The sequence below is a fragment of the Odontesthes bonariensis genome, chromosome 10, assembly GCF_027942865.1.
Source record: "Odontesthes bonariensis isolate fOdoBon6 chromosome 10, fOdoBon6.hap1, whole genome shotgun sequence".
NCBI lineage: Eukaryota > Metazoa > Chordata > Actinopteri > Atheriniformes > Atherinopsidae > Odontesthes > Odontesthes bonariensis.
In genome coordinates, this window is record NC_134515.1 from 28,234,376 (window position 1) to 28,257,625 (window position 23,250).

At 43.3% G+C, this 23,250-nt stretch overlaps 1 protein-coding gene across 3 annotated transcripts; it reads right to left on the reverse strand.

Moving 5' to 3' along the window:
- Window positions 1-5,405: 5,405 nt before the first annotated feature.
- On the reverse strand, window positions 5,406-23,234 carry LOC142389874 (protein bicaudal D homolog 2). Of its 3 annotated transcripts, none has more exons than XM_075475085.1 (10): window positions 23,053-23,234; window positions 21,673-22,003; window positions 19,466-19,678; window positions 19,135-19,287; window positions 15,949-16,458; window positions 13,725-14,594; window positions 12,993-13,172; window positions 10,144-10,295; window positions 8,849-9,209; window positions 5,408-7,816 (listed from the first exon to the last, which is right to left on the reverse strand). In XM_075475085.1, the coding sequence occupies exons 2-10, from the start codon at window positions 21,922-21,924 to the stop codon at window positions 7,811-7,813; spliced, it is 2,697 nt and encodes an 898-aa protein (XP_075331200.1). In that variant the 5' UTR covers window positions 21,925-22,003; window positions 23,053-23,234; the 3' UTR covers window positions 5,408-7,810. The 3 variants fall into 3 exon arrangements, with proteins under 3 accessions (XP_075331202.1, XP_075331200.1, XP_075331201.1); XM_075475086.1 differs by lacking the exon at window positions 23,053-23,234 and adding an exon at window positions 22,926-23,039; XM_075475087.1 differs by lacking the exon at window positions 8,849-9,209 and having other exon boundaries at window positions 5,406-7,816.
- Window positions 23,235-23,250: the final 16 nt, after the last annotated feature.

The window sequence follows — 23,250 nt, forward strand, 5'->3', positions numbered from 1 at the left end:
TTTCTGTTCTTTAAACATTTTACACTGTCCCACAAATGAAACAGCTCATTCAAAGTTCTACACAAATGAACAACATTTATAATGACAGCATTAGGTTTGTTTTTTCTAAATCACATGCAGTTAGAAATAGTGAGAAGGATTTAGATATCATTGCATATCATTGCGTTCTGTTTTGTTTACGTTTTCTGTTCCAACTTTTTTTTTTTTTTTTGCGAAGGGCGTTGTTGTTTAAAAGGATTGTTCGGAAGATATCAAAGGGTGGGAAGCACTTAGTGTTCCTGGACTGTGCAGACATGTGAGTGCACGGCCGCCGCGGCACATATGATTCCGTACAGGCCCATTTTTACACTTGTTGTCAAACAAGTTAAACGATGGCACAGCCATGTTCTCAGCTATGCTCAGACAGCTAAAGCAGGAAAAAGAACAGGCAAGACCAGGAGGAAATTGCAGGTTTAGCAAGGCAGTGCGAGAGGGGCCGAACAACCAAATAAATCTCACCTTCACCTTCTCATCCTTCTGTTAAAGAGTTCTAAAACAAGATTGCCGACTTAAAAGCCTGTCCTCCTTTGACAGCTTGCCACAGGCAAACGACCTGAACTCTGCAACGTCTCTTGAGATTCCTGCCATTCTGCTGATCACCCCCCCAGCTCCTGTGGGCCCCTTTCTCCTCTACTTTCTCCACTCTTCTGAGGGACAACAGATTGCTCAAAAGACAGAAGCAGCAGGACCAGACAATCCGTCTCTGCCTCCACCCGAAGCTGACATGGTGCATTTGCTGTTCAAAAACACCTCGTTTGGAGACATGACACACGGGAGCCCGCTTCATAGCGTCTCTTGTCATGCCCATCCCCCCAAATTTAGAGGACAACACCCTGACCTTTGTGGTAATAATCTTGGTGTCTTGTGTCCTGCAGTTCTCCAACAAAGCCAGCAGGTCAATAGAAACTGCCATTCGGCACATGGATCCTTCAGGCACCTACACATGGATCCTGCTTTGTGAACTTTAGCTCAAGCTTGCACATTATCGTGCCTTCCCCCACAAATGAGTCAGTCCTCAATAGACTGCAGTCTGCCACTGCTGCCTGGCCTGCACGCCTCCAGGGCCCTGGGCCAAACTCCAGTCAGAGACATAAACTTCTTGAAACCCTTTGCAGTCCATAAAGAGCAAAAGGCGACACTGTCAGCGCACAAGATTTGAAACAGCCGTGATTGTTATTTGTTGTTTTTATGAACAACTGCAACGAGGAGTTTATTCTTAAAACCATAGAGTCTTAACTCTGCCTCACCGACACAAGACGGGAGGCTCAACAGCTCTGTTATTCAAGTTTTGATCCGGCCAGATTGGAATATCAAAACCACTTATCCCACCAATTTCACTATAATGCCCAAACAAAGTGCAATTTAGCTTGGTTACTGATTTAGGTGAAATTAAACTATCTACAAGCAGATCTAGAATAGATGAGGAGTACATTAAACATTACACCCTTTTTCAGTAAGTAAAGATAATCCCTGAGCTGCTTCTTTAAACACACCTCCAGCTAAGATAACAACAGACATGAGCAATGATGGCTGTTTCAAAGGCAAACAAAACAAGAGGTTGCTCTCTGTGTCACGTTTCCCTACGCCTCTTGCATTACCTGAGTGCATGAGCTGTCGTTCATGTTGTGCTTCATACAAAGAAAAAAAGACTGCTTTGTTTCAGCAAACTTTCTGCATTTGTGCAGAACAACTGCCAAAGACTTCTGGATCCACTCAGTCACCCCACCTTCAGATTCCTGCCGTCAGATTTGGACCTCTTTTTGTGTTGGCACACAGGAGATCTGGAGCTGCTCAAACTTGCTCTGCAGGCTGGCCTTAAAAAAAAAACAAGCTGAATCCTCGGCTTGGAATTCCTTCCACATAAATGTGACTCTACATATGAGAAAGTAATCCACAACGGATTTAGAAGCTTTATCTGGTAGTAGTTCGGGGAACTTTCCCTTTAGGCTTCTAATCTTTGTTTTGTAATAGACCAGAGGTTTTGCCCCAGATTTAGCTGGGTTGTAATTCATTACTCACAGTTTTGTCGTTTCTAACTGCTTGTCTTGTTAAAGATGACTCTTGCTCTCATAGGTTGTTTTGTCTTTTTTATTTATTTATCTGTAACAGATACAAAGAACATTTATAAAAGATTCAAATGTTCTGAGAGGGACTGACTGTCACACGTTTGTAAACTCAAAATGGGACTTTTGTTTTGAGTCAAGCTACCTGTTTTTTTTTTCCCCTGCGTGTTCTCACTTTTCATCTCATAATATCTTAGAAGGATTCAAATCTGGGGCTGCGCAGGGGTTTGGTGGTAAGCACCAACACCAAGAGGGTTCCAGGTGCAGTTCCTGTGTGGGTTCTCTCCTGGTACTCTGGCATCCACCCACTATCCAAAAAACATGCATGTTAGGTTCATTGGTGACTCTATTGTCCCTAGGAGTGAGTGTGAGCCCTGTGATGGACTGGCGACCTGTCCAGGGTGTACCCCGCCTCTCACCCCATGACAGCTGGGATAAGCTCCAGCCCCCGGGACCCTACAGTTGGATTAAACAGGTATAGAAAATGGATAGATTCAAATCTGGGTTTTGTTCAGGCCTCTCCATTTTTCCTCTTTGTGAGGAATTTGTTCGTGTGCTGAGGATCATTATCCTCACTTCTGGTTCACCTTGTAGATAGATAGCACATTTTAATCTAAGTCAGATTTAAAAAGGTGGGTCCAAAATAGCTGTAAGCTGCTCCTCCCATAGGCAGCAGATCAAACCTTCCCCTAAAAGAATGAATTTTGTCCGCAAGTCAACAATTTTATCTTTGATTTGTTTGTGCAGGCCAAATTATTCCAAAAGGCCTGATCTTTGCCCATATATAGCCTACTGCTGTGATAACTCCAGTGGACAAAGTCAGAGAGAGAGAGAGAGAGAGAGAGAGAGAGAGAGAGAGAGAGAGAGAGAGAGAGAGAGAGAGAGAGAGAGAGAGAGAGAGAGAGAGAGAGAGAGAGAGAGAGAGAGAGAGAGAGAGAGAGAGAGAGAGAGAGAGAGAGAGAGAGAGAGAGAGAGAGAGAGAGAGAGAAAGGCAGGAAGTGAGCAATCATAGAGTTTCCCCTGATGATTAAAAAGCCATAGAAGAAGCTTGTCCAGTAAAACTCTGCGCAGTTTTATACACACGTGGGAGGAAGAGCTGAGGAAGTCACTGTTGAGCTGTCTAACGCAATGGAAAAAGTTTCAAAATGTTTTGAATGTCCGTGTCTTATTTCGACTACAGAGAAAACAGAATGTATTTTACTTGAGAGCGTGAACAAAGTGTGGTTAAAAAAAAAAAAAAAAAAAAAAAAAGAAGAAGAAGAAGATAAAAGTCAAATAATCAGGTTGGATGTAAGATTTAATTCTTGGATTCAAAATGTGCATTAAGAAGATTTGTAGCACAGTGATGTATTACGTTACTATCTTCAATATAAGAAAAACAAACACTCTTAGTCGTAAAAAGTACGTCAGTGACTCAGTGATATTTTTTCACCCAAATATCAGGGCCAAAATTCCTCCACAACAATGTGAGATACTGATAACATCACACAGAGAACTACTATTTCCAGTTACTGCTGCTAAAGGTGTCTCCACATGCTATTGAATGGGGTGTAGTTAGTTTTTCCTTTTCCACGCTTCTTCATTCTAGCTTAGTTTTTGTCAAAGAAATAGCGACACATGGAAAAACGTCACGTTATTAATCAGATTGTATTTAGCTCATTTTAAGACCTAGTAAGGACCAGATGACCTCCTATGTCCTAACACATAAAACCTTGTAATTGAAAGAGGTCGTATTTTCTTTTTCACATGACCGCATGAATGGGACAGTCTGGGACTTAAATAGAGGAGTGTGTTCATACTAGCCTTTAATTGCATTGGCTGTCCTGTGGAAGTGGGGGCACGGGGACAGCCACATGCACAGGTGTAGTTAAGAAAACCTTTGCAATTAATCTGAGACACCATTGTGCCTACGGGTCAATAATATAATTCTGGTGCAGATATTTGTTATAACTCATCTCGCCTACCACGAAATAAAGATTTTGTGTTGGCAAACGAGTTTTGCTCCAACTTTCTTACTGGTGACAAAGGCCTAGTCCGCAACATTTCCTACTTTGGACATATTTGTGCAATCTCTGATTAAAACACACAGCTGCAAGAGTTCTCAGAGACTTCTTTTTCAAGCCAAGGGTCTGTTCCTGGGCTGGCTTTGCCAAAGCAACCAGTCGTGGAAGGATAGACAGCGGTTTGAAATCTTTACGGTTTATAATATATATATATATATATATATATTAGGGCTGGGCAACGATTAAAATTTTTTAATCTGATTAATCACATGATTTCCCTGATTAATCACAATTAATCGCATTTGTAGGCAAAATCCAAAAATTCAAATTCAAAAGTAGTGTATAGCTTTTAGCATTTAGTTTTATTTTAAATGTACTGCCATATGTGTGCCATAACATTTGTTGTGCAAACACACTTTTAACATCAGCATTTTTATGTAGAAGCCTCGCTCCACTGTCTGTTTCCTTGTAAGACTTGCTGGTATCAGCTGTGTGTTTTGCCTTTAAGTGATATTTTAGACTGGAACTACTACGGTGATGAAACAATTCAACTTCGCAGTGTTTACAGATGACTTTGGTTCTATCGACTCCGCCGTCTGGAAGAACTTTAAAATGAAAATGGCCGAGTAAAAATTCCGTACCCTTCTCCGTGTTTGGTGGATTACTTTCTTTTCCGGTTCTGCAGCAGACAGCAACAGACTTTTACAATAATAACAAAAATGAATAAAACGGGTGGTTTGTGGCGTAGTGGGTTAAGCAGGCGCCCCATGTACAAGCAGCTATCATCCTCGCTGCAGCTGGTTCGAATCCCATATTGGATGGCCCTGTGCTGCATGTCGTTCCCCCTCTCTCTGCCCCCTGCTTCCTGTCTCTCTGAACTTTCCTATCCATTAAAGGCACAAAAGCCCCCCCCCCCAAAAAAATTCTTTTTTTTTTAAATAAAAAATAATAATAAAATAATAAAACCTGCGTTAATGCGCTATAAAATATTTATCGGTGTTAAGTAATTAACGAGTTAACTCGTTATTATCGCGTTAACTCGCCCAGCCCTAATTGATATATATATATATATATACACACACACACATATATATATATATATATATATATATACACATACATACAGCAGACGCTCCATGTACAGAGGCTATAGTCCTCGTGCAGCTGGCCCCGGTTCAAATCCCACATCGGACGGCCCTTTGCTGCGTGTTATTTCCCCCTCTCTGCCCCTTGCTTCCTGTCTCTCTTCACTGTCCTATAATAAAGGCATAAAATGCCCCCAAAAAAATAAATCATACATACCACAGAGGAGTCCAGAATTGTGTTAAACATGGTAAATACAGGAGTTTGAACTCACACGAGACCACAATCAGTGTACAGTGTTGGCTTTTTATTCTTCATGACAAGTCAGTGGAGGTCAACTCGCATACACATAAAAAGGAGGACCATCAAACGTGTTATGCAGAGTGTGTGTGGGCATGATATTTCTACATTAATTTACACAGAATGCAGGACGCATAAATACAGTTAAAATATTATACAACAATGGGAATCAAAATTATACACACATTTGCAAATAGCGAATTAAATAGATCAAGAAATCCATTTACAACCTTCAGTGTAACATGACATCGTGTTAAAGCATTTTCACTTTTTAGAGCAAACTTTCAACCTCAGGCTCCCCTGGCAGTTCAAAGTTCAAAACAAGTTCTCTCACATGATTTCCTTACAGCAACTTTCATCATAGTAACATTTGGTTTTTTTTCAATAAATAGAAATGGTGACCATTAATATCAGGGAGAGCTGACATAAAAGAATTCATTCTTTAGAGTCTTCATCTGATGCTAAAAAAAAAAAGTGAAAATATTTTACCAAAATGAGACATCACCTTAATCAGTGCTCGAACGGCTTATTGAGCCTCCTTCAAAAGCAATTAAAAATACCTTCAGAAAACTAAAACAGAAAAAAATTTTATTAAAATGACGCCAGTTGCCTCAACGTGGAGCTGTTATGGAGTTGTAAGGGGAAGAAGACGAGAACAAAAACAAGGCACAAAGAAAGAAAACCAACGATCAGCGACCGGTGGGTATATTGAAAAACAGCAGTTTCCGCGTCGGACTTAAGGGACCATGATCATTGGGTCAGTTGTTAGCTTAAAACCATTTAAAATCAGCCCTGGCTTCGCTCTACTTTCAGCAACAAACAAAGGAGCATAGATGCGAGTGCATTCTCATGGTTTTTTTTTTTACTTCGTAGTGGAGGCTCAATACTTTTGGAGCTCCAACTCGCAAAGTGAGGTATTGACCTATTCGTTTAGTCATGGATTTAAGTCATAATGCAATACTAGATGCGAAGTACATATTAATGCCGTTTTAAATGAGGGGGAGTCATTATTATTTAGATTTACTTATAACTTTAAAGACACCTGCTTGCTCTTTTAGCTCGCCAAACTGAGAAACAACGGAGGCTGGGGGCCAGTCGCTTGCCGCAGTTGCTACGAGCATTTCATTCATTTGGTGGCGCACATAAGCAAAGCATGGTGACGTTAAATCATGAAACACAAAACATGGACATGGTTGATTAAAAGGAGCATGGACGAGCAGATGCGTGCTACTGTACTGTAGCCGGGAGAAACGAGCAGGGATGGTGTCAGTTTCACCGCTTCAGGGAAAGTAAAACTACTTGAACTCTTGACCCGACGCGAGGAAGCGTCTTAAAATCCCCTGTAAGAACCAATGAGATGCTTACACTTTGCACTCACAAATGACTTGCAAAAAGCAGCTTATTCTTCAAGATGCCCGATGGCTACTGTAAAATAGCTGCAGATAGCCACGGCAAATGGGAAAAAAAAAATAAAAAATCAAGACAGGTCAGGATAAACCCACCGTGAGCCTACAGCTGGAAGGATACAAGCTTGGTGCATAGTTTGCAAAGTAAGACTCACATTAAAGATTTCCCAAATCGTGTAACCGAACACTCGTGGTCTGACCTGAGGTTGTGAACTTATGGCTGATCTATTTCCATATGAAACGCCATATGAAGTCAAGGAACAAGAAATGTTGCAGGATAAAAATAAGGGCAGTAGTAAATAGAGGAAATTTCACAACAGCAGCGGGCTCTACTTTGAATATAGGAATTCTGCTAGTAAGGCTGTCTGTTCTATCAAAACAGCGACAGGGGAGAGCTGTCAGAGATGACCTAATGGCTAAATAATGTCAGACAGGTCTGACTGGGATGCCAGATTAAAGGCAAGAGTGTGAAGACGTACAGCCTTCAGAGAACAGATCGTAGCCTTGAATCAGAGTCAGAGTCGGAGGACAGTAAACACTGTACGTGAAAAAGTCTTGTTCTGGAATAAATACTGTAAATGGTTCACTACGGAGCACCGCCTCCAACAAGACAAGAGTCACCGACACAGAGAAATGAGCAGCACTTCTGTCTCTTCATCCTTCTCCAGGCTGCATGCAGGCTTCTCCACTCCAAGCAGAGAAGACCAAGAGGGTCGGGATGAGAGATTCTTTTTTTTCTTTTCTTTTTTTTTTTTAAACACGTTTTCTCAGTCCATGGTTGTGGTGGGTGGTAGTGGGGAATGTGGCATCATATCTGGGATGGACAGGATGCCTGAAGTCAGGGAGGGAAGAGGGAGCCAACATGAAGACGGGTCCTTATGGAGAAGAGGGGTTTTGGAGTAATGGTAAGAGCGTTTCAGCGCTACGGAAACAGGGTGAGACAGACAAAAAAACAAACAGAAAAACATTTAGTTCAAAACATGTTAAAAAAAGGTGAGGATGAGGATAAGCACATTACACACCATATCAGCAAATCAGGCAATTAGCTGAAGTTAATTCTAAGCTGCAATGAGCATTCACTCTACTCTAACTAAATAAATGACAGCTAATTAGATACTTCAAACTGTAGCTTGTCAACGCTCACGATAGAGAGAACAGGTAAGGATAAAGTCATTAGAATTGAGCATTAAACTGCTGGCTAATCTATCTTGGCTTTTTATCGCCTGCGGGAGGATTTTGAGTGAGAGCTCCGGGCTCTGGAAGCTGCGGCCGGACCTTTATTACCAGAGTTCTTACTGACATTAACGTGCGATTCCTCTGTGGTTCTGTATGTGGAGGCGGACGATCTACCTCTAGACTCTCTGCAGACTCCCGTCATCCTGGTCTTACCAGGTGGGTTGGGAACAGGGAGAGATGTGGCTTTTTGGGCTGCTGAAGATTTGGTGCCTGAGTCTGACTGAAACAGGTAACTGCCCGCAGCTGCTGCTTGTGCAGACTGCGATCTGTGAGTCGGCTGTTTTCTTCTCACAGAAACATCCGAGTGGGGTTTTAGGTCGGATTTTTGTTGATTTTCAGCCCATGCTTTAGATGTGTTAGGGTACACGCGTAAAGCATTAGAAGAGGTTAGATTATCAATAGACGAAGAAAAGGCGGGCGCGACAGGAGCTGTGATAAAAGTGTCCTGACGCAGAGGCACCGAAGCTCTTCGGCGTGACACACCTCTTCTTGGATCATTCGCATTTGCTCTGACCTTTAACTCGGAGCTCAAAGAGCTGGTGGCGTTTGTACGCGTCGGGGAAAATCCACGACTCAACTGTGTGCTAAAGACGTCGCTGACGCTACGACTTCTAATGAAGGTGGCATCTCGTGGGAGAGCCCTGCCTCTGCGGGACCGGCTGCTTGCTTGAATGGGGCTGTCGGGACAAAGAGAAGAAGAAGAAGAAGAGGTTCTTACAGGGCTTGTGTGGAGACTTCTGGTTAGGGCTCGCAAGTGGTGGGTGGCCATGGTAGGGACGCTGCTGCCCAGCACCGGGCTGGCCCGCGGGCTGCTCCTCGGTGGGGGTCGGGCCGGACTGTTCCGGGGGCTCCTAGGGGCCCGGCCCGACTTTGTGGCGAGCTCTTTGGTCCGAGACCGGCGGGGGCTGCTGTTCAAGCTGTGTGGAGACTGAGGGGCCTCGAGGTCCTCCAAACGTTGGGTGAGAGCCAGTTTCTGCTGGATGGCCATACGCAGCAGAGAATTCAGGGTTTTCTTCTCATCCTCTGCAGCCGCGAGCTGCCTCTGCATCTCATCCAGCTGGGTGACATACTGGTCACACCTGCAAGATGTGGACAAGAAAAAGATGCAACATGCACAAGCAGGCCATAGCATATTAAATCCCAAAGCCAGAAACACTGCAAATTCATGCTCAACTTGACTTCTAGTGTGTTAGCTGCAAACCTGAACATCAGTTAGGACTGCTGATAAAAACGTTTTTTTTTTTTTTGGTTATATCATCATTTATCTTATCGAAGAGGCTCAATTATTCAGAAGAAATTAAATGCATTTAGGCAGATTACTACCAATACTGTAGAAATGCAGGTACTTCAGTTCTCCACACGATGGCACCGCTTCACTGTGAGCAACGACCTTTCTTTGAAGCTGTAATCTTTAGCCTACTGGGACAGACAGCAGTAGTCTGTTCTCCAATCCTTCTTAGAGATAATCAAGTGCCAGCTCATAACCATCTGCAAAGGTCCCAGACAGTCTAATGCATGTTCAGGAACCTTCTCTGGGGGTTTTAGTAAAGACTAATAACACCAGCATTTCTGTTACGGTCGAAAAAAACTCACTCGATTCAATACAAAGACACTGCAAACAATTACAAATGTCGACCGACGACGAGAAGAGACGAGTGGCTGAAATGTTGTGGTTAACTTTCAGAATCTTTGCCTCGATGGCACGTCTGTCTCACCACCCGTCTCATGCAAACATCAGACAGGTGACCTGCCTTGAAGGGACAAATCTGTCCTTGCCTCCGTCCCCCATCAGCACGGGGCAGAGCACGTGGTTCGTAATCTTCACGTGAACCAGTGGATTGTCCACAGGCGAACTGCGCATGGTAAGCTTATTACATGAGTGACAGCAGACGCTGTACCACAACCATTAGCATTACCAAGCATAAAGACAACTAGGATCATTGGAAGGGAATCATATTAGAAAATATATATATTTTTTTATATATAAAAAGAAAAAAGAAAAAGGGCTCTTACCGACTAGCAAACATAACTCGGAGAGAAGAGAAGGTGGCGGCATCCTCCTTCAGGGCTTTCAGCTCATTCCGGAGTTTCATCATAGTCTCCGATACCAGGCTCTTCTCCGTCTCATACTTGGTTTTCAAATTAGACAACGCCAACTCAGCGGTCTGCAAAATAGAATGTTTGAAAGGCATATCATCATGTGGGATTTGTATAAATATATCACATTTGGAACTAATACTTATTGCAAACAGAGTTCAGTGACAACTCCCATTCCAATTTCCGATCGTTCTCCATTTTCATAACAAATAACTTGGATATAATTGTCATCATTATATCATCATCGTCCCCCTAATCATGTTTCACATGACTAGAAAATGTCTTCTGTTTAAAAGTTAACAGGGAATATCAATGAGGGGAAAAATATAATCATTGCACTGATAAAAGAAAAAAAAAAAAGAGACAAAACAAAAGCAATACTGTGTCCTTATTCCAACACAATTTATCTTAAACAAACAGCAGAAGTCCTGAGCCCTGTCTGTCCGACTAATGTGGCCCTTCCACTTCTCTCTTATTCAAATACCTTAATCACTTTAACAGTCTGACATGTAAATAGTGTGATTACATCAGAGGCTGCGAAACACATTTCCAGTGGTTGGAGAGTGTGAACCCATGCAGGCGAGCGCTGCCCAGTCAAACAGATCACCTTCAACGTGTGAGTGTGAGAGGACTGACAGCTTAGGGAACGACAGAAGCGGGTCACGTCGTGCTTGAGGTATCTCAAAGAGGAGGGGGAGGGCGTGTTCAACCTCTTGAAAACACAGCACACTCAAGGTGCAGGAACACGTTCAGTAAAAGGGACGGTCTAGACAAAACACTGACGCCACAGGGCTTCTTCTGAGATCATGCATGAATAATACTCACGACTTGCCCCGTTAACTTATCGGGACAGGCAACACTGTGCAAGCACTTCGACTCCATGTTCCACCACGATCTTGTACTATCTGCGCATTGCAACATTTACATTCTAGAGACAGACCGAATGGGTAAAAAGCAGCGGAGGGAAGATTTTAATTCACCTCCTTCACGCATACTGAATTCAAGGCAGCTGTTTTTAAAAGCTACAAAAAAATAGACAATCACCGACCTGAGTCGTGAGAGGACGACATTTCAGCGAAGGCCTTGACAAACAAGTTTGATCAGAATAAATCAAGTAAAAGACGTGGCCTCGACTCTACATTAGCCTTTTTTTTAGTGACGGCGGTAAAAGTCAATGCGTGATTTCCATCGCGTGTTCTACTTCTCGGAGAATCTGAGGAGTAATCGGGATCCTGCTGAGAGAAGTTTGAGGAAGTTTGAGGCTCAGTTTGCATACAGAGCCAAATGTTCCACAGAGGACGCAATCTGCTCTGCTCTCCACCCAGCCCTCACCCACCTGGAAAAGCAGACTCATATGTGACAATGCTTTTCATTGACTTTAGCTCAGCATTCAATACCATAATCCCACAACAACTCATCTGTAAACTGGACCAGCTGGGGATCAACACCTCCCTTTGCAACTGGGTACTGGACTTTCTCATTGACAGACCACAAGCAGTACGTGTGTGCAACAACACCTCGAGCAGCATCTCACTCAGCACAGGAGCCCCGCAAGGCTGTGTGCTCAGTCCCCTGCTCTTCACCCTGCTGACTCACGACTGCACACCAACCTACAGCACCAATCACATGGTGAAGTTTGCGGACGACACCACTCTGGTGGGTCTCATCACCAAGAACGATGAGACCCACTACAGGAAGGAGGTCGACCTTCTGACCTTCTGCAGAGACAACAATCTCCTGCTGAATGTCAGCAAAACAAAGGAGATTGTGGTTGATTTCAGGAAAAGCCACAACGTACACCTGCCACTGATCATTGATGGTGCTGCTGTGGAGCGAGTTAGCAGCACCAAATTCCTGGGGGTGTACATCAGTGAGGACCTCTCCTGGGCCACCAACTCTGCATCACTGGCGAAGAAAGCCCAGCGGCGCCTCTACTTCCTACGCAAACTCAAGAGAGCGAAAATTCCCACACCTATTCTGAACACTTTCTACCGGGGCACCATTGAAAGCATCCTGACCAGCAGCATCACTGTGTGGGGCGGTAGCTGCACTGCATACAGCATGAAAACACTGCAACGCATTGTGAACACAGCGGGAAAGATCATCGGTGCCCCACTCCCATTCCCCTCCCTGCAAGACACATACACCACCCGCCTCACCCGAAAAGCAATCTCAATTGCGAACGACAACAGTTACCCTGCACACTGTCTTGTTCAGCCTCCTTCCCTCTGGAAGAAGATACAGAAGCCTACATTGCCGCACTGCCAGACTCAGGAACAGCTTCATACATGAAGCTGTCAGGAAACTGAACTCTCTCCCATCACTCCCCCCAGCCAGATCCTCCAGACTGACTGGAAGCTGAACCCCCCCAATTGACAATAAAGCAACTTTGACTTTGAAAAAAAAATAAAATAATAATAATAAAAAAAGAAGCCCTCTACCCGATTATACTAAAACAGAAGAATTTAACAAGATGAAACGGCACACAAAGTGAGGACTGTGTGATGTGGCAGAAAGTGGTGTTGGAGTGTTCTTGTGAAGATTCGCAGTTTTTAGTGCCAATTTATGAGTTGCAGCGATTAAATAATGAGTCGATGCTGTGCGCTATATATCTGCGAATGAGCCAATCACTGTAAAGAATTTGGAAAATGCCTGTTGCAACAACAGTTTCCAAACTTAACCCATCCCTGTGCATCCCTTTGAGACAAAGTGTTTGAAGGCACCGCGACATCAAGCAGAAGACTTTACTGCTGGCTGTGGCCCACCTGTTTGTTGGCCTTAAGGACAGTTCTGAGCGTGGCAATCTGTTCTCTCTTGGTGCTCAGAAGAGATTTGAGTTTTAAAACCTCCTCCAAGAGGCTTTCGGCATCCCGCTCCGACTCTCCGCTGCTGCTGAGCCCAGAGTAAGGCATCGCACCCCTCTGACGACACAGGTCCACGGCCACCTGAGGAGCACAGAGGCAGTTAGTGGAGTTGAAACTCTGATTTCTGTTTGTTAGGAAACATTTCTCACAGTGCCGAAACTACATTTCATAGGATGCATCCCTTCATCGTTATTGGCACAATAACGGCCTGAAATATAGAGGAGCGAGCAACTATTTTGTTAACCGAGACTGTGCATTTCTCTTTAGAAAACCACATCTTTCCAGTGTTGACGCCGTTTTCTCAGAAGATTCCGTGTCGTGGAAGCCAGCACTCAACTTTGACCCCCTGATAATCCGATCCATTCAGCACCAACTCAAACGTGCACGTGTCAGCGCAGCCCACAGCACACGCTGGATTTGAGCAGATAAGGGAGTTACTCAAGAATATTAGCAGTCTGAGAGTTAAGCTCAGCGAAAACTTTGAGAGGGACAAAAAAAAGCTTTGATCCAGTTTGTCAGAGCTTTCAGCTTTCAGTGTTGCAGAAATACTCCAATGTATTCAATTACGAGTCAAAAGTCTGGATGCACCCACTCACTCTAAATGGATGGGTAGGTGTACTTGTGCCCTCTTACCCGGAGATGTTTGATCTGGCAGCGGATGACAGCGACCAAGTTGCGAACGTTGGAAGGGTCCCTGAAATCCAGGGTCGGGGATCCAGGGCACGTCGGAGAGTCCCCACTGGTTCCTGCGCTGTCCACCTCCCCCATAAACTGCAACGCTGCGGCTTTGGAGATGAACATGTCATTGGCCCGAGGCTTCTTCTGGACGCTGTGCTGCGGGAACGCGTGGTGGGATCTCCGCGCGCTGCTTGCCCTGGCGCCGTCGCGGTAATAGTCCAGGGTGACCCGTTTGGGTGTCAGGTTGTTGCACACGCAGATGTGGTGGTAGAGGTTGGACAGCTCTTCAGAGAAGGCCAGCAGCTCCTCCTGGGCAACGCTCAGGTGCCCCTCAGAATCAGTTGCCACTTTCCGTGTCGCTCCAATCTCCTTCTCCAGCTCAGTGATCCGCTCTTGGTCTTGCTTGCTGGACTTGATACACTGACGGATTTTGTCAGCCAGCTCCTGAGCCTCCGCCCTCCAACGATCCTTCTCCTGCTTGTATCTCTGCTCTAGCGTGTTATAACGAGCTCCTGCCTGAGACAGCTCGTCTCGCAGCTTCAGGAGCTCTTCGCTGGCTGCACGCATTCGGGCCTCCAGCACCTCCTTGCTCTTGGTGTCTACTTCATAGTCAAAGACTGCATTGCCATCATCTCCAGTTTCTGCTTCATCATCTCCCCCGTCCTCCGCTTCTTGGTTTTGAAGTCGACTGCTGTGCACAGCTTCCAGCTGTTGCGTGAGAGAGCCAACCTTGTCTTCTTGCTGACTGAGGGCCTGCTTGGACATTACCAACTGCATTTGGAGTTCCTCCACTTTGCTACTCAGACTGGATTTCTCTCGTTCTGCCTGAAAACACACGCACACACACGTATATAAAACATTAAATATTTGTAATCCTCCATTTTAGGTCCAATCCAGACAACTGAGCCAATACAGACTGTTGATTCATTTCAGTAAAATCCAAGAACAATTAGTAACGGTCTGTAACATACATTTCTACCCCCACCGCCTCGACTTTAATGCATATTTCATGTCACCTCATTCAGGTCTACGGTCCAAACATGTGCCAAGTAGGCTCTTTCAAACCCAACCCCCACCTTAAGTGCATCATACATAATATATTTATGTCGGACAAAGAGGAACGGCACTCCGAGAGATTCCCAATTTTCTAAAGTACCGTTAGTGTGTGAGGCTGTGACGCTCAACCAGCCCGACTGACTTTGCTTGGAGAAGCAGACGCTATTATAAATTAATACGACTTTTTCACCAGCACAAAGAGGATGTGGTTAAGAGAAGGAAGTGGCAGACATCGTAGTTAACAGCCTAGATTGTATAATAACCTCTTCAAATGAGGAAACAAGCGGTGACGTTGTTTAAATGTCACCTGAATAGAACCAATGCTTTCATAAAAAGAAATGCAGTTCTGAGAATGTAATGCAATCAAGATTTAGCAAATGAATGCTGCGCTTTCATAGGATTGTAGTGGATAACATCTACAGTTCCACTTCAGGTTATTCTTATGGAGAAGCCCTTTGGGTGTTCAATAATCAGTCTCTAAAGCTTCCTGTCCTTTAAGAAGTAATATTTAAAAGCCCGGGAACATCACCATGAGGTGAGAGTTATTTTGGGATTACTTTTTTCAATTCAGTGCTAAATGCTGATTGACACAGTAAGTCCAAATGAATGCTTTCATTGCAACACAACAATCAGTTCAAAAGACATCCATAAGCCAGGGTTTCCCACACAATGTTAACACTTAAGTAGGCTGCCTGAGTAGATCCATCAATCCACTCAGATGTTTTTACAATCCAAAGTAGTGACTTCTACTCCCGTAAAAACACTTGCAAACCAGCAACTTTTTTCAGAACCTTTTTCCAAAAAAATACCCAGTGAAAAATCTGCTTTCCCAACAAGCTGTTGCAGCCTTCAGTTGCCCTCCTACACCTAAGGACTGTAATAATACTGCGTAAAGTAAATGTTCACATGATTAGCTTTTATTTCATAAACCCTCAGGGGGAGGGTTTAATTGTTTAACGAGCATCTAAAGCAACCAAGTAAATGTAACCATGTCTAATTTTGTTGAGGTCATTCTCTAAATCTAAATGTTAGGCACGGCAATAGGTTATTTTTTTTTAATCCATTTATCTTTGGTGCAGTTAAGCACGATTTCAACAGTCATAAGGTTTGTCCCGTTGCCTACCTGTAGGAGCTGCTGCTTTAGCTTCTGACTGTCTGAAAAGTGGAGCTCACTCAGCAGGTCCGACACCAGCCCCGAGGCTGGAGCGCGCAGGAAGGCGTCGCTGTTGCGTGGAGTGGAGTAGCGATGGATGAGGCCATTGCTTTTGGAGCCACCCGAGTGAGGAGGGTGAGCAGAACCGGGAGCAGATCCAGGACCGTTATTATACCCGCTGTCCTGATTCTCTTCCTCGCCTTCTCCCTCTCCACCCCGGCCCTCTTCCTGGCTGTCATCCAGCTGCTCCAAGTGGAGCTCCAGGTTCCCCACAGAATCGAAGGGGTTAAGGGTCAAGGCAGAGAGCTCTCGCCGCAGACTGTTCTTCTGCTCCCTCTCCTCATTCAGGGCTTCAAGGGCCTCATCCAGCTGCCTCTCTGCGATCTTCCTCAGCCTCGCTGCCTCCTCCTGCTGTGCCCGCAGCTCCTCCTGCTCCTCATTCTTCTGGGTCAGCTCCAGCTTTATTAATTCAAACTCAACCTGAAATGCGATCAGACGCGCAAACACAAAACTGTTTAAACGAGCTTGTTTCAAAGTGTTGTCTCATGCAATACTGTGGGTGCACTTTGTTGCATGAAATGTTGGAACCTAACAATATCAAACAACCTACCATACAAGTCGGTAAGTTTTACTGTCTGAATGACACGCTTTGCTCAACTGTAAATGTAAAATGTAACGTGTTTGTGTGAGTCATTGTGGCAGTGGGGTTTTTCTTGACATGATGACACCACAATCGTGTCAGATCAAGTCACACAACTTCACAGATGTGCAGGCAAAATGAAGGTTAAGTTCAACCCACGAGTGCTCTATGCTCTATGTCAGAATAACAACATGCTGACGGTCATTTCAGTTGATGGGATCTAATCACATAAATGTTTCTAGTTTATCAAAAAGTCAACTCAAAGGTCACGTACAAACTAACAAAGCTCTGCTAAATTTAGACCGAGCCGTGGATAATGAGAGTTGTGTAAACACATCAGGCCTATTTTGCACTCTAAAGCAGACACACTTAAAATGACGTCCTGTTTAACTATGCGGAACATCCTGCTTCATTTTCAGCAATTGTACAAAACAAACAAACAAACAAAAAAAGATATGCTTGTACAGACAAATGTTACATATTTCATTAAGCTTTTTAGGTCCACCAGGACAAAATAAAAGAAGAGAATATGAGACAGGACATCTTTGCAGTTACTTGCAAGTTGTAATGGTGCCGCTTCAAATGCAGTGTTTCCCATACATTGAGGAAACTATGGCGGCCCGCCATAGTTTCCTTTTGGCCGCCATAGTTTCTGAAACCCAATCGTTTGAAACACAGCGATTTTCTCGAAAACCAACCAATATGACTATACAACAGGTGAATTAGCAATTAAACATGTCCTAAAGTGTGCAATGTCAGAGTTTTGAAGTTTAGTGGCAAAAAAGGTTTATGTGTTATTAGTCGCTGTCGGGGCGATTGACACAAGTTATAGATCAGTGGGTGCGCGTGCATAAAGATCAGCTGTAATCATTGTGATTTCGTTGACAAACATATTTTTTTGACCTATTTATATTATGAGAAATAATGTGAAATTTGAGCAATGACGAGTACACTAGTATGTTGTCCGGTATGTTGCTTAAAAAAATAGTAAGCTCAATAGTTTCTGTTTAAAATAAGGTGTTTCATCTGTCCCGCATGTGTGGTTCAACCATCCCGACTAGGCGGAGCGGGGTGAAGTTGGTTTTATATTCGACATTCGCCTATTTTCCGGCTTTGTAATTGTAATAGCGTCACGAAAACCGCACCAATTAGCCTCAGGATGGTATTAATATTTACAGAAAACTAAGACTTACATACCACAGGCTTTATCAACTCACCAAAGTAAGCCTGAAAGATCAGAGTAACCGCGCCGAATATACTTCTAAGTGAACTACAGCAGCCGGAGCGCTTAGGGACCGTCGCAAAAGTGCAACACCTTTTTTTGTACTCACTGGATATTCAACCAATGAACACCAAACCACTTCGGATGGGTTTGTCAACTCACTATAAAGCTTTCACAGTCTTTTAGTTTCCAGAAAAATCATTTTAGGTAGAACATTTACTCAGTGTGCATAGTTAATTCCATTTTAGATTTTTATTTTGTAATAGCTCTCTTGTTTTTAAAGATATCAACACCAAACCACTTCTGATGTGTTCCTGAACTCATTGTGTACTTCCCACACCCTTTGTTATCAAGGAAAACCTTTTCAAGTTTCTCAAAAAGGCATAAGTACTCACTGTATATGATCCATTCATATTTTTCATGAAGTTTAGTTTTAACCTGTAAATATTTTCTATTACAATTGTTATCATTGGGTTTTAATGACAAGATGAGGTTTCCTTATAAACCCACAAGGGTTTCTGACATCTCCAGCACACATTCCTTTTTTTTTAATTTGTTGTGTTTTATTGTGTATTTTTTTGTTATATTTGAATGAATGTGTGCAAATCAATCAAATAAAATAAAATCTGCAGTCGCACAAATTTACGCCGCGTGAATTTAACCCCCCCCCCCCCCCCTAGTTTCCAAAAATTCTGTGGGAAACACTGAAATGATATCATCCCTTTCTTTTTTATAATTCCCACCCAAGTGTTTTTCTTCAGCTTTGGTACCTGACTCTATGGGTAAGAAGACCTCGAAGGGAATTCATGGACAAATGGGAAAAAAAAAAAAAGATCAAGTAATCGTGGGACGAGTTACTGTCCTCGTCTGTGGGAGCTACTTCATTTTCTGGAAGTAACATCATTAATTAACCAGCAACTTGTCTCTGTTCCAGAGTGGCCAATTTGCAACGTAACTGTACTGTTTAAAAACAAAAAAACATGTTATGTAGATTATAGGATTTTCTTCTTCAAAAAGGCACAGAGCATTTTTTTTTTTCCCCACTACAACAGGAGGTACCATGTAGTCATAACAACCACTTACATTAGGTATCATTCACGAAAACATACATTTATGACGACCCATAAACATATTCAGGAGGAGAACATCAGTCTTGTACAATGTTTGTATCAACACGTTCACCGCCACCTCTATAATTATTGTTATTCCTTTTGTATTTCCACAATCCAACACAATGACAGCCAGTGGCTAAAGCTTAGGGACGTATTGGGTAAAGACAGGTGTGACAACGTACCTGGTTTTCCTTGAGCACAGACACTTGTTTTTGCAAAGATATGTTCTCTTCTTCCAGCTCACCGTTGTCCTGCAACTGGCGCAGCTCACGTACTTTGTATTCCTTCATTTCATCCCTCATGTGGCCCTTCTCCGCCTCCAGACACTCGCACTCCTGTGAAACACAGCCCACCGTCACGTCGGCAAAAGGCACAAAACTTTGAAACTAAAACTGGCTCATTTTTAAAAAAAAAATTTATTCATTGATAAATCTAATGTGTCATAAGGAAATTAGGCTTGATGACACACACTATGACATCAGTTTACAGTTGCACTGAGTGCATACACCGTACCCTCTTTAGTTGGATGGAGAGCACGCCCTGTCTATCGATCTCTGCGTGGGCGTTGCCCAGAGCAAGACGAGCTTGTTTGAGCTCTGCCTGAACTTCCTCCAAGCGGGTTGCCATGGCAGCCTCTTTAGTAGCAGTCTCCTGGAGGAGGTTCTCCTCCCGACACTCTCCATCAGCAGCTGCACGCTTCTGGCTGCTCACAGAATCTGCAAAAGCCTTTATACACACACACACACACACACACACACACACACACACACAAGGGTTAAAGGAAAAAACAAAACATGTAGAATGTGACAAACAGCTTGTTACACAAAAAAAAAAAATTGATAGATTCATGTTATATCAGGGCCTCGGTCGTAAAAACATCTTTAAGTGGAGGAAATTGGACTTCAGTGACAGCCATCACCTGAAACCTGAATAATATTTTAAAAAAGGAAATAGCTGATATGACTGAGTGAACTTAGACCTCAGCAGCTGTTTCCACCCCATCTCACACTGCGCTCCGTCATAATCACAGGCCTCGACACATTTTGCATCAGTGACTGCTGATAAAATAACTAACAAATATGCTCAACTGGATCCGTTAAGGTTATATAATGATGCTAGTTTGCAACCCAAGCTCTCTCTGCTTTATTTAAATCCTGCCAAAGCCTGGGTGGGTGAAAATCTAAGGAATGAGGTTTAAGCAGATTATTTAAAAAAAAAAAAAAAAAAAAGACAAAAATTCTGTACCACTGCGCCCCTTCAGACATAAAGAGCTTTGCTGGATGTATGGTTATAAAACGTCCAAACCTTACTGTTCTGGCACATCACTAAATGTCTGTAACTGCCTTTAGACAGGATTTGGAAAATCATATATTTTTCCTTTTTCAATCTAAAATAGACAGCTAGGACAGTTGCAAAACCAAGGATCTCCCCACATGATGGGATTACCGCCTTACATAAAAAGATATTGTCTAACAATTCTCAATACCTGAAGCCCCATCTGGACTTTGACAAAAATGACATCGAGGAAAAATATCAACCCCTGTCACATTCGTCCTTTGGCACCATGTCGGTGCAAACGCGAGGATCAAAATGTGCTTCTAAAAGAGAAACTGTGACCTTTTGCTGGAGTGAAACTGTACAAACTATCCTTCAACACAGTGAACACAATAGACGGGTTGTAAGTCTTTGGTTAGCGATGTCCCTATATTAAAAAAATAAATAAAAATAAATCAAATATAATAGCGTGAATAACACGATTATATGAGCTTTGCCATATCGGTGTAATCTTTTAATCTTGACTATCAACCCTGAAAGCTTCAAATCAAATATCAAAAACAGTTTAAGACAGAAACTGTATCATGTTATTAGCAACATACAACACTAATTGGCAGTGGAGTATGACAATAACAGTCTTCCCTTGTTGATGCCCTAAAAACTTAAATCATTTTGCAACAAAAATACTGACTCATTACTGACACCCTGATGTGAGCCCACGACTTAAACAGAACCATCATTGTGGGGGCAGAATTAAGAATGTACAAAAAAAAAAAAATGCAAAGAAGGGGTGTGCAGTCAGATTCATGTCATAGTTCATGAGCCAAATATAAAGAGCCAACAATGGAATCTTTATAACTATGAGACACACCACAGGGCAGATCATCAGCTATTAGAACACAAATGAACAGAGAGACTGTACCATCATACTGCATGTCTACTGAAATGTTAACATTTCCATTTTCGCATCGTTATACACACGTGAGAGCAGATGATTCTACAGTCCCACTGTGCCTTGGCTATGAGTTCTCAGAATAGTAATCAGGCGGTATCATTTCTTTACATCAGATTTGTAAACAGACAGCACCAACTGTTGACATCTTTATCCTTTTGTCGGACATAAATGAAGCAATAAATCCACTTTACACGCGTGACTGAATGCCATTAATCAAAGCTGCCAACATAACAAATACGGCAGAACAGAAATTTCACTCTCATTCACTGCAAAATGTTCATACCAGGAGGGGCTTCTTCTAATTAATAACTTATTTACATGTACAATGCAAAAAAATAAAAATGTATGAATAAAAATCCCAAAGAAGGGGCGCGTTATTGTAAAAATACACTTTGAAGTTACGGGAATAACTTTGTAAGCCTACGTGAAAAATAAATCAATAAAAGAATATGTCCTTTAAATAGAACTACAAGGCCTGGGGTGTTCCTACCTCTTTGAGCTGCTGTAGCTCCAGTTTCAGGGTTTCATGCTCCTCTTCCAGCTGCCTGTGTTTCATCTTGAGGGCAGCACTTTCCTCCAGTACCACCAGGCCATAGCGGGCAGCCTGCAGCTTTTCATCCGTGGCCTCTTGGAGCTCCAGAGTCAGCCGCACCACCTCAGCCTTCAGGTCTTTGCTGCCCATCTCGACTTCCCCCTCTCCCTCAGCTGCTGCGCCCGCTGGGTCTGTGTCAGCCTCCAGCATTCTTGCCTGGCCTCCCACTTTTGTCAATGTTCTACTGAGACGCCCTCTTCATTCACTCCTCCACCCCCATTATTCCACACTACAAAAGACAAAACAGAGAGAAGGTGGTTACACTTCAGAAATGGTGGTTGCATAAACTTTTTAGAACTACGGCCCTGATAGCAAAGAGGTTTTGTAAGAAATCACAAGGTGGTACTAAGTGAGCAAACGGCGAAGATTAATATTAGGTGTTGGAGTTGGAAAATGCTTCAACTTCAGCTTAGAGAGCTAAACAGCCACCTGACCGACCGACCAACCAACCAAGCAAGCAAGCCTGAAATTAACAGCTGCAGTATGCAATTATATGTGAACCCTCATCATACAATGCTTACTCTGCTTATTATTAGGTCAAATAAACGTTTGGGGCCTACAATAAGCACATGGCTACTCATCTGTAAGGCACGTCATGATATTTTAAGCTCATTAGGGATGATTCCGAAGATCACAACCGACAGAAAAGAAGCTGCCACTATTACAAAATGATGCGAGGATATGTTCAACATTTGATCTATAGAAAATACCCATAGTTACTGAAATAAGTCACTTAAACAATGTGACTGACGACAGGGTGGGGACGATTCTTCCCCCATTTCCTCGTACCCTCCGGTTTGACCGAAGATGGAATCACCAGCTGCCGGTTGTCTGCCGGTGCCGAGTGATGTAGGCGGTTAGTCATCCCGAAAGCATTCGCCTCACCCCGCTCACGAAGCAGTCCATCATACCACCAGCTAAGAGTTGCCCCCCCTGTTTCTAAAGTAGGCTGTTATCTAGAAGATGAGAGCTATTCAGAAAGGGAAACTTAATCGATAACGCCGGACAGGACACGGGATACCATCTAACAGCTAGCATCAGTAGCTAGCTTAACGTTGATGCATACAGTGAATCAGCTAACAATACGAAGTTATAAGCAAGGAGAGTAAAAAAACTGTCGCCAATAGCGTGCTGTCTTTGTAATTCCATACCTTCATATAGCCTTATCTACTTAAACGCCACAGAGTTGCTCTCTCGTCCTAACGTCAATTGAATCCAATCATTGAACAAGCTAATTAGCTGTACAATCACCCATCGTTAGCCAAACTACGCACTCACCCTATGGTTTTGACTTAAAGATGGAGCTCGCCGGCTGCCACCAAACGCTATCTTTGCACCACCCTCTGGAGTTGCCAACAGCAGCGGTCTCCTAATGACGTTAGTAACCAATGCTACCGGCGCAGGTTAGCGAACAGCCGCCTGACTTCCTCCCACCTGCTTCTTTCGTTTCACGACAGGGTCGGGTGTCAAATGCGC

Coding starts and splice junctions, on each gene's coding strand:
- LOC142389874 (XM_075475085.1), bottom strand. CDS start 21,924: ATGCTGGAGGCTGACACAGACCCAGCGGGCGCAGCAGCTGAGGGAGAG. Junction 19,679..21,672: donor AGCTACAGCAGCTCAAAGAG/GTAGGAACACCC, acceptor GTGTGTATAAAG/GCTTTTGCAGATTCTGTGAG. Junction 13,173..13,724: donor GCCAGATCAAACATCTCCGG/GTAAGAGGGCAC, acceptor TGTGCTCCTCAG/GTGGCCGTGGACCTGTGTCG.